We start from the raw sequence: 15,476 nt of genomic DNA on the forward strand, positions 1-15,476 counted from the left end.
ATTTATTTTTCTTTCTTATCTTTCTTTTCATCTACAGTTCTATATATACAGTGTGACCATAGCTATGATTACAATTATTTAGACAAATTTTTACCTTCCAACAGAAACCATCTTGACTGCAAAACACTTACTGTAGGGCATTCGATATTAGGCATTTCTTTCATGCGGCTGTGAGGTTGACATGTCAACATCCAGAGGGGCCATACCCAACTCGGAATCATGGGGGCCCATGAAAACATGGTGATGCGAAACATTTTCCTGCCTTTACCCTCATTCATCTGGAACACCTGTGCAGTTGATGCCCTTAGGTGGATGGGGTGCACAGGTGCTTTGGGTGTGGCCCTGAAGATGGCACAGTCACCACAAGATGTACCACAATGAAGTTGTATACTTGTTAAAAATGTAAAACATGTGAGTGGAAAACAGTCAATAGCCATGGAATTTCTAGTGTGTTGTACGTTATACATGTTTTAGGATTTACTTACTTATACTTACTAAATTACAGTAGTTTTTTTAAAAATATTATTTACTACTTGTATAATTGAGAACAGTAATACATACTTCTCATTGACCTCGTAGAGCTTGTCTCTTCCCTCCTAAATAACAAACAAAATGATGTTTGTTATCATCTAGGTTCAGAGGAATCTACAGTAGTTTTTTAATCAGATATTTTTTTGTCTTTTAGCACTCACCTGTTCTTTCAACACTCTTCATCGAGTTTGCTTGTCTCACAAATAGACCTTGTTTGATAAACAAAGACATGTTACCAACTTATTCAATAATAGGTAACAACTGCAATATTGTATTAAGAGAGTGCCCCTCCCCTCTGCTTTTGTTGGCATTATGGTAATAAGAAATCTAGATTTCCTTGATACCCCCCTTCTCTCCACCAAATAAGCATTCTATGTATGCTTCCCTTTTTTTGGTCTGTTTTTTTTTTCTTATTATTTTTTGCGCAAAACTATGCAGGATTGAGGGGGCTTAGCACTAAGTAAGAAAAAAGAATTGAAAAAAAAAAAAGATTAAATGCCATTGGCCTGGGATCGAACCCGGCCTGAAGAACAAAAAGGAAACCATACATGCGGATTACCCAAATCGGTATGGCAGCACAAGGCTTTTACGGAAGGCTGTAAAGAACCCAAAAGGCCCCAAGCACCGATATTTCCGGCGAATATGCTGTACAACACTCTTGCAAGGTATTCCGACCCGCGCATTAATGGGGAGGACAATAACCAGGATCCCAGGCTTATAATACGGTTACGCCACGCACAGTTTGCCGAGATATAGGATGACAAAAAATACAGGTCTATTTGGGCGTCTTGGGTCCCTTGGGGGCTGCCTATGTCGGCGCGTGGCATCGTAACGCACGGGCGCATTGTCTTTTATTGTGTACAGGATATCAAATTAGGGAAGAAAAAAGACGTTGTTTTGGGAACCGTTGTTTTGATATCATGTAAAAATTATAAAACAAATAGAAATAAATAAAGTGGGATTTGGCGATTCTCTTTTTCTTTGTGAAGCTTATTAACCTACATACCGGCCTAAATATCCATTAAAAAAAATCAAAAATGCAATTAAAGACGTAAGGGGGAAGGGGGTCGCAAAATCGCATAGAATATTGACAAAATCAGCAATACCGTCTGCGCTGACTAAGTAAAGCTTTATTTCACTTTAAAGGTGCAGCGTCATGGTACTGCGCATGTCTCGAGTCAGTGTTTATTGTAGGCTTAGCTTTTTATTTAGCTACAAACAGTTGAACTTTTCTTAAAGCTGTCAATACCTTGTTGACATAATATAATATGTTATTGAAAACTATGTTTATTGACAGTTTGTGGTCATTTTCTTTGAATTTAGGTCTCCCACATGTACCAAAAGCTCATAAGTCAGTATTAGAATTTCACTGAAATTCATTGTATCAGGGACAGAGGGCTATTGCAAAGCTCTTACCATGACACTGCCCCTTAAAAGGGATGTAAACAAATCAAAATAGGTGGTGGTGGGTCTCTGTTGTTTTCGTTTTATTTTGAGTTTGCTTTATTATTATTATTTTTGGAGGGGGGGGGGGGATTCAGCTCTAAATAGCCAAGCAACTAGTACAACAGATGTTGGTTTTGTAGTCTTTTATCCAATATATTGAAGATTATCATGCAATTCTGTAGTTTGACTGCAAATATATATTTATTTTTCTTTCTTATCTTTCTTTTCATTTACAGTTCTATATATACAGTGTGACCATAGCTATGATTACAATTATTTAGACAAATTTTTACCTTCTAACAGGAACCATCTTGACTGCAAAACACTTACTGTAGGGCATTCGATATTAGGCATTTCTTTCATGCGGCTGTGAGGTTGACATGTCAACATCCAGAGGGGCCACACCCAACTCGGAATCATGGGAGCCCATGAAAACATGGTGATGCGAAACCTTTTCCTGCCTTTACCCTCATTCATCAGGAACACCTGTGCAGTTGATGCCCTTAGGTGGATGGGGTGCACAGGTGCTTTGGGTGTGGCCCTGAAGATGGCACAGTCACCACAAGATGTACCAGAATGAAGTTGTATACTTGTTAAAAATGTAAAACATGTGAGTGGAAAACAGTCAATAGCCATGGAATTTCTAGTGTGTTGTACGTTATACATGTTTTAGGATTTACTTACTTATACTTACTAAATTACAGTAGTTTTTTTAAAAATATTATTTACTACTTGTATAATTGAGAACAGTAATACATTACGGATTGCAAAGCATTCTGGGAAATCCGGAAAAAAAATCACGAGGGGAGGGCCAGTCATCACTACTCTACCCAAGTCAGATGCAGCGCATCTGCAGATGCAGGAAAGCATCAAGACATAACTCCCCCTGAAGGTATCATTGACGAGGAAGAGGATGATTATGATGAGGAAGTGAAAGTCACCAACACCACCTCTAGTCAGTCACTGCTGTTCATGCACCAGGCAGATTGGCAAATGAGGGTCACCAAAACCACCTCTAGTCAGTCACTGCTGTTCATGCACCAGGCAGATTGGCAAATGAGGGTCACCAACACCACCTCTAGTCAGTCACTGCTGTTCATGCACCAGGCAGATTGGCAAATGAGGGTCACCAACACCACCTCTAGTCAGTCACTGCTGTTCATGGTATTGGCAAATGAGGCTGCTATACAAGTATGGCAACAACATCTGCCTGGTGTATGCAACCTACCGAACAACCAGATACTCCCATTGCTTTCCCTTGCTGTGAAGACAAACGTAGATTATCAGGTGGTTGGCTCATTCATCATTCAACATGAGACAACTAATGTCATTAATGAGGCTCTACAGAAATTCAAGGAATGGAACCTATCATGGAAACCACAATTCTTTATGACAGATTTGTCCAAACAGGAGATCAGTGCTGTAGAGGAAGTATTCCCAGGTACAGTATTACCACATTTTTTTTATATTAGTATTGTATCTTCCTTGATACTTATTATAACACCTAGCCCCTTCATGGCATAAATAGTCAAGTGTTACTCCATGTTTTGGATCCCTGTGTGGCCACTTCCCTGTTGAGTCTTCATCAAAATATGTGTGCAGGGACCACTGCATTCCATTTTGGGTGATAATCAAAATCCACCTCTCCCCATAGTCTAGTAACTATAAAAACAGTTCACAATAGTTATCTTTGATTTCCCTTACAGACACCACATTACATCTGTGCGACTTTCATTGTGAACAGGCTTGGGAGCGATGGGTTACAAAGACCTCTAATGGTGTCAGCAATGTTAAGGAAGAGATACTCTCTCGACTCCGACAAATTGCACATGCCAGCACTCCAGAGCAGTACACTGCTGCAGTGCAAAGCCTCAAGCGAAACAATCTCTGGACCCGAAATCCAAAGCTACAACCAAGCTGGTCCCAAAAGACCTGGTTGAGTCACTATAAGGTATTATTAAATTTTCTCTAATTCTTCTACATCACTGCAGTTTGGAACAATCACTTGTTCAAGGGATCACACACTCACCTAAACCCAAAACATGAAACTAACTTACCCCTTTACTCATTCAACACAACATTTCCTTGGAAGGAAACAAAATTAAATTATTTTTGGGGCATGTAAAAAGAGCTCAAAAGTCTACCACTCTAGCTATCTGTAGTTCCTTCATTATTTACTATACATATGTTGTTAATTGCAGAAATGGGCATGGGCCTTTCGGTGTGAGAGCTTTATTGTTGGTGTTAACACAAACAATGGGCTCGAGAGACAAAATCATGTGTTCAAATGCAGTTACCTCCAAAAGCACAAGAATAACAGCTTAAGTGGAATGCTTGCCATCCTTATCGAGGAATTTCTTCCAGATAGCTTTAACAGGTAAAACATTAAATAATTGTCATATGATTTTAGACAAACAGCCCTTATTTTATCTTTAATTTAGTCATCACTGATATTTAACTGCACATTTTCCGTACACTCTCCCTGTAACGATCCTGATTGTTCTACAAAATAAACGTAGTCAAACTTTGTCTGCAATGATTCTGGTTAGTCGAAAAAGTGCGGAAAAATGTTTATGTGTTTGATCAGGCGTGCTATGCAGACACAAGTTTGACTTTGTTCATTGTTTCGACCTATCAGAAACTGTAAAGCAGCCAGTACTTCAAAAGTGCAATGAATATCAGACATGAAGTTTCATATCAATTGCCCTTTTTTGGATATTAAGGAAAATCCTAAAATGGTGATGTTTATTGAAGGTCAAGCCTTAACACACCTGAGAGTAATAATAACACTCATAGTGTACTTTTCTGCTCAAAGGTATGTTGAGATGAACGTCAAATACTGTCAGGAGTACAGGAAGTATAGTCCTGATGTTCCTGACTTCTTGGTGAACCGGCCACGCATACTGGTTGCACACTGCATCGAACAGATGTTTGCTGCCAGTGAAATTGAAATGCCCCATATAGAATGCTTGGATAGTGACAAATGCATCTTTAAGATCAAGAGCCAAAGCCAGGCTGGTGATACCAAAACCATGTGTCGATGTGAATGTCAGGATTGGCAGAAGTGGTGGCTGCCATGTAAACACTTCATGGCAGTCTTTAGTCACTACCCTGGCTGGCAGTGGGAGAACCTTTAACCACTCTACCAGAGTTCACCATTCTTCTCTCTGGATGAAGAGCTGCTGACACAACTGCAGACTGGTAGTAAGGGCACAGCACTACAGGAAGAATGCCTTGCCAATGACCAAGATGTTACCACTGATGACCCTGTTAGTGTAACAAATAATGACAAGCAACCTCTTCCTCTGCGTACGAAAACACACAAAGGTGAGGCCTCTAATTGCCGGGAATTACTATCACAAATAAGATGTGCCACGTTTCTGTTTCATGACTCAGATGCTCTCAGCAGCCTTAAAGAGACACTATCCAAAGCCCTCACTGATTTACGCTGCAATATCCAGCATGCAGGTGGCATCGAACTGGAGCAACCAGCAAAAGTAAATCAAATAAAGAGAAAAACATCTAATCAAGAGTACCATGATCTGCCTAGGCCCCCCAAAAAGAGCAAATATACAGGTAGGCATGGGAAAGCAGCAAATGAAAAAAAGAAACCTGATGGAGTCAAGGTGGGGATTGAGAAGATGTGTACATATCAGAAGCAGGCTAGAACAGATGACTATGACATGGGTACCAGTGAGATGGAGACAATACTAGAAGCAGATGGTGATCTAGGTACCAGCGAGGTGGAGGCCAAAGTAGATTCAGATGACAACTTAGGTACCATTCAGAAGGAGGTCATAACAGATAATGATGACAGCATGAGCACTGGCGATAAAGAGAGACTCAAACTACAATCAACAGCTCCATCCATTAGTAATCATGATACAGAGAGGAAATCATCAGGAAATGAAATGGAGTTTGTTACTATTACTAAAGGCGATGGAAGAAAGAAGAAGACTAGAGATAGGAAAATGAATATAGAGGAGGAGGATGTAATCAAAAATAGGAGAATGCTAACCGACCACTCCATTAACATATCACAGAACTTACTTTGGCACCAATTTCCATTATTTGATGGAGGATACTACACTTGGCCCTGCCTTGCAGTTCTCAATACAACGTGGAAAGTTTGCTCAGATTCTGCACACTGGCCAGTGCCACTAGATTAGCGTGTCAAATGTTGGTTGCAAAAAGGCTGCAGTCAACCTATATGACAGCTGTAACAATGGAGTAGTGAACAGCTTTGTGCTAAAACAGATAGCAGCAATGTTGCATGGAGAAGGTCCAGAACTTATCATCAACATCAAGCCTGTCCAGCAACAGACAAACTGTGTTGACTGTGGTGTTTTTGCTATTGCATTCCTGGTATCAATTCTAAATGGTGAGGAGCCATCAACAACATCATATAGGGTACATCAACTGCGACCACATCTTCTGAAATGCATCAATGATAACCATTTGACACCATTTCCCAAAGCCTCCCTTTCATCCCAAGTAAAAAGGTGCAAGGCGAAAACAGGTGTTCTGTTCTTGTAGCATGCCATGGGATAGGAAAGATAGCAAGAACAAATCTACTCAGATGGCCTTTTGTGATGATTGTGAGGAATGGTTCCACAGATCATGTGAAAGCATACCAGAGAGAGTCTTCCAGAAGTCCAGCCATTGGATATGTTCCAAATGTGCAAAGCTTAAAAGACAAGAAGATAAATAGTCATACATCAGTTTCTCCAAATACACAGCCAAGGGACACTCATGTCTGCATGATCATGTACATATGAGAAATAAGAACATGTAGAAACAACACTCTGAAAAGATTCCCCATCTTCTCAAGAAGCTATCAGCAGTACTTACTGGTTTCTGAAAAGATTCCCCATCTTCTCAAGAAGCTATCAGCAGTACCTACTGGTTTCTGAAAAGATTCCCCATCTTCTCAAGAAGCTATCAGCAGTACCTACTGGTTTCTGAAAAGATTCCCCATCTTCTCAAGAAGCTATCAGCAGTACTTACTGGTTTCTGAAAAGATTCCCCATCTTCTCAAGAAGCTATCAGCAGTACCTACTGGTTTCTGAAAAGATTCCCCATCTTCTCAAGAAGCTATCAGCAGTACCTACTGGTTTCTGAAAAGATTCCCCATCTTCTCAAGAAGCTATCAGCAGTACCTACTGGTTTCTGAAAAGATTCCCCATCTTCTCAAGAAGCTATCAGCAGTACCTACTGGTTTCTGCAATGTCACCATCAACATCTTTGCCGTGCACCTAAGGAAGGGCAGGCAGTGGTTTGGCATGAGCTCAGACAATGCATGCCTTCAACCATATTTACCACCACCTTCTAACATTGTGCATCTAATGGAGGGCGGAGGGTGGCTTGCCACCTGTACTGACTCATATAAGTGCACCAAGTCAGGTCATATGCTGTATGTTACTAGTAAAATGTAACCTAGTATTACCTGCCTCATTGACGAGTAGTCGGCATCTAAACTGGCTCACCCACTATAGTTGCTACCACTGTGGTAAGGAGGTGCTTGCATACCACCCATCAACATTAAAAACTAAAACTGTCAAGGCTCTGCCAGTATGTAGGGCGGTTCTGTTAGTCAACTCGACTTCAGTTCTGGCCAAGGTGAACTATGAAAGTTACCTTCATGCTGTTCACTGGAAACTTAAATGCTATTAATACTGTTTATTAATAGCGTATGGCTAAAATCAGTAAATTAAATACATCTGTTCCACAAACTTATTGTTGAAATTGGATTCTTTGTACTCCCAAAATACAATTGACCTGGAACATAATATATTAAAACTTGTTTTTGACAATTTATCTTGTATAGAACTCATCTTTGTATCACTATTTAAAAAGTATCAGACTAAGTAGAATGGCAGTTTGAAAACCTCTTAAAAGATACCCGTCCCCTGTAAAATATATATTTATTGCTCCCAGTTAATTGAGACCCTAATATGAGGGACCCTATTCTAGATACAGTAGTCTGATTGGTCCAAACCATAAACAAAGTCAATGTTACTGTAAATGCTCTAATAAGGGGTTTATCTGATTATGGGATTTGTAGGGGGGGAGGGGTATTAGAGAGGGTCTGTATTCAAGATGGTAGGCTTATTTAAAACCAATTTTGTATATATGATGCAGTAGTACAATCATCTCTTTCAATTAAAACATGGGCAAAAAACCTGATATAAAAAAGACACAAAGGCACAATTACAGGTTATCACAAAATAAAATTTATTAAACTTATGTAAGATTTATTTGGACCGTTTTATTTAAATGATATTCAGCCACATTTTTTTAGCCACAGGTAAATTGTCTGGAAATAACATGCCATATTTAGAGTCTGATTATGGAATATGTTCTGGATAGTGTTCAGAATGACAGTCAGGGCTGAACGAACCACATGACTTACACATGTTGCAGTCACTAAGATGGCACTAAGATATGCTTGGCATACTCGACCCATCAGCCCAGCAAAAAAACTACTCTGCTGGCAGCTGGTCCCGAGAGCAGGCCCCAAAATAGGTATGTAAATAGGGGGTTTAATAGCCAGGGGGGGAGGGGGTATTTCAATATCAAATGGGTAAGGGGATGAGGTTTGGGAATTTTGACAAACAACCCTAAAGATACTAAGTGGGTTTGGCCTAGTGAAAATAAAGCTTTATGAATATGAACTTACTTGCCAAATCCCCCCTCTATGTTCTTCCAAGCTTGGTCGACTACCGCCCTTATGAGGCGTGTGAACAAGTTTGAGTTCAAAAGGTTCGCGAACTTCACAACGCTCAAAAGGACATAAGTAAAAAATCCAGTTGTTTTCAGTATGCTTTGGGGTTGTTTTGTGTAAGTCTTTGCTGCTTTGTTGGAAAACAGCCGTAGATATCAGTTATAAATGCCAAATAAACAAGAAAAACATAAGAAAGCAGCCGATCTCCTCTCACTTCACGTCCGTACGACGAGCATACGACCGTGAGAGACTTGACTCTAATGTAAATATGCTAATTACATTATTCTAATGACCGTCCTTCTGAGCCTTGTGAACGAGTGCTGACCCCTTTCGAATGGCAAATTGACTTTAGGAATGAAATAATCGTCCGGAAGGAGGCCCGTACCCAGGATTTTTCTTGGGAAGGGGAGGGGGGGGGGAGGGGGTTCTCTGATAAAAATATGACACCCCTGAAAAAACAAAAAGGGATTATTTTAATGCCGAAGTATCTCCGCAGTACGTTTATTGTGGGATTTGGCTGCATACCAGAGTGATCTAGCTTATGCTTTACAGTTTTGTCTACAAATAGCAAGTCTATTGAAAACCGAAAGTGGACCTTCGGCCGCATGTGTGGGGGGTGCGTTCGCCCCCCCCCCCCCCCCCCCCTGGGTACAGGTCTCAAAAACTTCACACATTCAGAGAATGCTTCCTGTAGGTGTAGTCCCGCCGTGTGCAGAAGTAGCGCTACCTTCTGTTTGTCATTCACTACTCCTTTTGCTCGTCGCCAATGTAATGTTCTGGGTCGAATGCTTTAAATGACGGCAATATTCTTAGATCATCCGCTTTATTATACTACTCTTATTGCATATATACACCGCTCTCCGGCTCCTCTACTCCTACCAATAATCCCTTACATCCGTTAAGTAAACCCTTACACGTGACTGGTCACGGTTCCAGATCACAATCCTACATACAGCTAACACAACCTTATACAGCCTATACAACCCTATACAGCTTATACAACCATATACTCTTTACATATAAGGTATATGTATAAGGATGTGTAAGCTGTATACGGTTGTATAGGCTGTATATAGTTGTGTAAGCTGTGAAAATTTGTGTAGGCTGTATTACATGTTGTGTAAGCTGTATAGGGTTGTATAGGCTGTATAAGGTTGTGTAAGATGTATAAGGTTGTGTTAGCTGTATAAGGTTGTGTTAGCTGTATAAGGTTGTGTAAGCTGTATAAGGTTGTGTAGGCTGTATAAGGTTGTGTAGGCTGTATAAGGTTGTGTAAGCTGTATAAGGTTGTGTAAGCTTGTGTTAGCTGTATAAGGTTGTGTTAGCTGTATAAGGTTGTGTTAGCTGTATAAGGTTGTGTAAGCTGTATAAGGTTGTGTAGGCTGTATAAGGTTGTGTAAGCTGTATAAGGTTGTGTAAGCTGTATAAGGTTGTGTAAGCTGTATAAGGTTGTGTAAGCTGTATAAGGTTGTGTAAGCTGTATAAGGTTGTGTAAGCTGTATAAGATTGTGTAACCTGTTTAATGGTGTATAAGCTGTACAAGGTTGTATAGACTGTATAAGGTTGTGTAGGCTGTATAGGGTTGTATAGGCTGTATAAGGTTGTGTAGGCTGTATAAGGTTGTGTAAGCTGTATAAGGTTGCATAGGCTGTATAAAGTTGTGTTAGCTGTATAAGGTTGTGTTAGCTGTAAGGCTGTGTAGGCTGTATAAGGTTGTGTAAGCTGTATAAGGTTGTGTAAGCTGTATAAGGTTGTGTAAGCTGTATAAGGTTGTGTAGGCTGTATAAGGTTGTGTAAGCTGTATAAGGTTGCATAGGCTGTATAAAGTTGTGTTAGCTGTATAAGGTTGTGTTAGCTGTAAGGCTGTGTAGGCTGTATAAGGTTGTGTAAGCTGTATAGGGTTGTATAGGCTGTATAAGGTTGTGTAAGCTGTATAAGGTTGTGTAAGCTGTATAAGGTTGTGTAAGCTGTATAAGGTTGTTTAACCTGTATATGGTTGTGTAAGCTTATAAGGTTGTGTAGACTGTATAAGGTTGTGTAGGCTGTATAAGGTTGTGTAAGCTGTATAGGGTTGTATAGGCTGTATATTCTCCACTAATCCATGAGCTAAAAAGGAAACACGTCATGATCACTAACCAGTGTTGTTTTTGTTCTGAAAATTCAACTCTTAACCAATTTAAGGATAAATGTAACTGTCCAATGCATTACTGGACAGTTTAGGATTAGAGCTGTGCTGTCTTTATTGCCAGAGATTCAAGGAGATTTCGTTGACTTCTGAGTATTTCATTTGCATTTGGTAGCATTCTGAACAGCCTGAATACTCCTCTATGTCTAAATAACAGAGGGGTCCTAGGCAAGCAAATGCCCCATATTTCCCCCCGATCTATTTATTTCCATGTCTAAATAACAGAGGGGTCCTACAGGCAAGCAAATGCCCCATATTTTCCCCCTATCCTTTTATTTGTATGTCTAAATAACAGAGGGTTCTAACACGCAAGCAAATTCCCCATATTTCCCCCCGATCTATTTTTTTGTATGTCTAAATTACAGAGGGTTCTTACACGCAAGCAAATGCCCCATATTTCCCCCCGATCTATTTTTTTGTATGTCTAAATTACAGAGGGTTCTTACACGCAAGCAAATGCCCCATATTTCCCCCCGATCTATTTATTTGTATGTCTAAATAACAAAGGGGGGTCCTACAGGCAAGCAAATGCCCCAGTATTTTCCCTCTATTTATTTTTTAGAGGGTTCGTACCGGCAAGCAAATACCCCAGTATTTTCCCCGATCTATTTCATTATTTGTATGTCTAAATACCGGTTTCCGTTTTGTTCTTCAGGCCGGGTTTCTTTGGTTTTTTTTTTTCAAGATAAGTCATGCAAATCACTAGACAAAGAAAACAACCACATCAGCGTATTCCAGACTGCGCATAAAACCAGAACACTTCTCAACTCAAAGCTACAAGAAAATACCTATAAGACTATTCTGACCATATATTCCTACAAGCGTAGCAATTCCAAGAACAATTCTTAAAAGCGTAGCGATTCTACGAGCTTGTCCTCTTTAAGTCGCCGTGGTTTCTCGACTCATTGGAGCGATCGCTCGGATCACAGGTGATGAATTTGCGTAACGACCCGGGAATTCGTGCGCTGTTTGCTGCCCGGCAAGACCTACGTTTCTAAGGTAAGAAATAAACATATTTTTGTCCTTTTTTCAAAGATTTTTTGGCTCAATTACAAAATAATTTTGTAAATGTCATCTCTATACAATGGTAGCGACAGTGTTAAGAGCGACGGTAGGAAAGACGGTAGGTATAGCAGCGCGTGTACAGCCGACTGCATTTTGGTTAATAAGCGTTTGCGGTTGCTTATTCTATTATATTAGTTGTTTTTGGTCTATTTGGAGCAAAAAAAACAAAAAACAAAAAACAAAACAAGGAAAAGAAAACAATATGGTTTGGAAATTACCATGATAATTGCGAACGTGTAAAACTTGAACAAGTCCAGATGACATAAGCAAGTCTCGCATGTGAAACTATGCTGTTTATTCCATAACTTGCATAATTTCAAGAAAACCCACATTGCAAGAACTGGAGCTACGTTTAGCTTAATAATGCTTGTAAATCGCAATGATTGTTTTAATCTTTTCTTTTAGGAAGAACTGGTCGATATTTTAAGCATCCCTGTTTTGCCTGCAACCGGCTGGGTCACTTAGCGAACGGTTGCACAATCCAAAATACAAGATGTAATAAAAACAGCAGCAGAAATCGGCTCTGAATGCCATGGCGTATAAGAAGAGATGCATCATCCTGGTGACTTTCTCGATAGGTTTCCTATACTCTATTACATTCCACGCTTTCTTCATTCCTTCCTTCAAGGTAATAAATCTATTCCGTCGATTCCAGTTCCATCAATTCGCATCTCTCAAGGGACGGAGCGGAGTGTTAATCTTATCGTATGGTAGATCGGGATCCTCGTTTCTCGGGCAGCTCTTCAACCTGCACCCGGATGTATTTTACATATTTGAGCCTCTCAAAATGATCCAATCACTAGGCAGCTCTACTCGGTACCAGGACACTGCCGTGAGAATGATACATGACCTACTTAACTGCAATCTTGACGGGCACGAGGAATTCCTGGATTTCGTGACGAACACCCATCACCACAGATTCTCCAGCAGGGCCTTGACGCGACCTTTTTGCTTCAAGAACACAACAGGGACAAAGCCTAAGTTCTTTTGTCGACCCCTGAACGTTCCCGAAACAAAACACATTTGCTCAAACCGCGTTCATCGCGTTGTGAAAGTCTTAACATCGCGTTTGCCTAAATTGGACGTGTCGCTGATTGAGGGATTCTCTCAAGAGGGTGAAGAGGTCAAAGTACTTCACCTGGTACGCGACCCAAGAGCTGTTGTAGCATCATTACAGAAGGTCCGCTGGCTAGAAGCGCCGGGAACTGCAGGCGCCTCTTTTAGTTCTCGAGTGCAGACATTTTGTGAAGCGATGCTAGAAACATTAGACTTTATCCTGAAAGCTGAAGCATCCTTATACGGGAAGTACAAGCTTTTACGATATGAGGATCTCGTCGCAGATGTTTATAAGACTTCTAAGGAGCTGTTCCATTTTGTGGGCATAGCGCGAGGGACGGAGAGTATCAATAGGTGGATTAGAATGAGTATCAACGCCAAGACTGACGTCACATCTGAGACATACGAATACCAAACAACTCGGGCTAATATGACATCGCTTATCCACGCCTGGAAATCACGGTTGAGCGAGAAACAGATAAGGACAGTTGAATGGTACTGTAAGCCCATGATGGTAGCTCATGGGTACACGCCTATGTTTGTACAATAAACAACAACAATTTATTATACCCAAAATTAAAACATGCAGTTAATTACAATTCTAATATGCATATAATACAAAAGTATTTGTAAGTAGGTCATATCTAGGGACTATGAATCCCTTATACGTAAGCCGAAGGTACCGCCTCTTACCGATTAACCTTTATTGGAGGACTTAAAAGAACCGCTAGGGACGCTGGCCCGAAGCCTCCTCCGCAGACAACTCTACTCTTTAATGGCCTTTATTCAGATTCGGGATACCCGTGTTTGCGATTTTAGGGCGCGGGAGACTAGTACCGCCCCCTCCCCCTGTGTCATTTTCCTCCTCTTTTCGCCACAGGAAGTCGTAAAAAAAAAACGCTTTTTTCCGTGAGAAGAGATGCCTGCGGAGGAGGTTAGCTGGCCCGTGGTACCATCTTCAGTGACAATGCTTACACACTAACTCACACTCATGATTATAAACTGTATGAAGCACTCCGTATCTACACACTGACAGGTAAAATCAGTACATGTGAAGCGCATTTGATCCTGTCTCAAGCAGTCTGTTATGTGATACCTGTGTTGTCATGGGCGCGTTGTAAAAGATATGGGTTGTGGGCTAGAAAGAACAGGAATAAAACACGATCCAATATAAAGAGAGCCAGCGCAAGGCCTATTTAAGGCACTTTCTCCTGTATTTAAGATAAAGTCTCATACATTTACTGTAATTCTGGATGCTAGAAGGTTATACTCTTTTGTTTTAAAATAACCTTTTCTATAAGAACATTCAGCCTGAGATTTTACCAAAAAGAACATGCTAAGAACAGTCATTAGAACATACCAACGCTCAAAAACCAACAATCCATTTTTTTTCTGAGTGATGCGGAATGTAGTATTAGACTGTTTCCATTCCATTGTTATTTATCATTTGTGTTATGCACTAGTCAATTGAAAACCCCACCCCCATTGTCCCGGGGAAGGGTGAGGGGTAAGACTTTGACCCTGTACGGGGGGGGGGGGGGGGGGGGGGGTGAATAGGGGTATGTAAATCCGCCGATCCGCAACATTTTCGGGGCAAATCCGAGATAAACAATAGCATCCATTGAAATTCATTAAAAATCCGAAGTTCGACCGTCAATGCAGTCAAAATCCGTGCCCAAATTGTCAAAAGATCCGTGATCCGCCGTATTTCCAAAATCTGCCAATCCGCTGAAATAATCATCAAAATCCGTAATCCGTGAGCATTTCGGGGCTGAATCCGCCGATCCGCGAACCTATTCACCCCCCCCCCCCCCCCTGTACAAAACCGAGAAAAGCCCCCACCCCCTCGGGACAAAACAGCAGTTTAATGCCCCTACCCCTTGGGGTGCAAACAATAGGCAACTCCCCGACAACAAGTCATCTGAAATAAGCTTTTTTATCTTTCAAAGCCAGTACACTTCAGAGAGTACATTTGCACCAATTACTATGAAGATAACAGTTACAAAAAAAGATGGAAAAATAAATCATTTTCATCTGGCATTTTTTTTTTAATATTCGTTTTTGCACATGTCGCCGTTCAGCATGCCACACGCTGATACATGGAATTGCTTGTTACAGAAGAGTCTCAAGCCAGACATTAACATGATATTTGTGACACTATTCACTAGTCCCAAACCCCCACGGCGGGGATAAGTCTTAGAGTTTAAAACTGTCAATTCCCCCACCCCCTCGGGACAGATTCTTGTTCAAAAGTGCTCTAAACCCTCACCTTAACCCCACACTTCCCCGGGACCATGGGGGTGATGGTTAAACCCTCTCTGATAGTCAAAGATGCAACCAGCCTCGTAGGCTGTGTTTGCATCCACATGTATGCCCCCCTTCCCGCCCAAAAAAAATGTTTTGATGTCTCCAGCCAAGGCGAGTGTGACTTGATAATATCCTTTTCAGCTTCTTTTGACTTCAGTATAT

At 40.9% G+C, this 15,476-nt stretch overlaps 2 protein-coding genes and 1 pseudogene across 2 annotated transcripts; all 3 read left to right on the forward strand.

Moving 5' to 3' along the window:
• The first annotated feature begins 2,582 nt into the window (after nucleotides 1-2,582).
• On the forward strand, nucleotides 2,583-7,750 carry LOC5506897 (annotated as a pseudogene).
• Nucleotides 5,235-6,270, forward strand: LOC116614411. The gene has a single exon (XM_048719921.1). The coding sequence runs from the start codon at nucleotides 5,619-5,621 to the stop codon at nucleotides 6,144-6,146; it is 528 nt and encodes a 175-aa protein (XP_048575878.1). The 5' UTR covers nucleotides 5,235-5,618; the 3' UTR covers nucleotides 6,147-6,270.
• Nucleotides 7,751-11,515: 3,765 nt separating the features above from the next.
• On the forward strand, nucleotides 11,516-14,182 carry LOC5506879 (carbohydrate sulfotransferase 1). Its single transcript, XM_032375340.2, has 2 exons — nucleotides 11,516-11,885; nucleotides 12,357-14,182. The coding sequence occupies exon 2, from the start codon at nucleotides 12,484-12,486 to the stop codon at nucleotides 13,555-13,557; it is 1,074 nt and encodes a 357-aa protein (XP_032231231.2). The 5' UTR covers nucleotides 11,516-11,885; nucleotides 12,357-12,483; the 3' UTR covers nucleotides 13,558-14,182.
• Nucleotides 14,183-15,476: the final 1,294 nt, after the last annotated feature.

This window comes from Nematostella vectensis, chromosome 12 (assembly GCF_932526225.1).
Source record: "Nematostella vectensis chromosome 12, jaNemVect1.1, whole genome shotgun sequence".
In the NCBI taxonomy this organism is placed as follows: Eukaryota; Metazoa; Cnidaria; class Anthozoa; order Actiniaria; family Edwardsiidae; genus Nematostella; species Nematostella vectensis.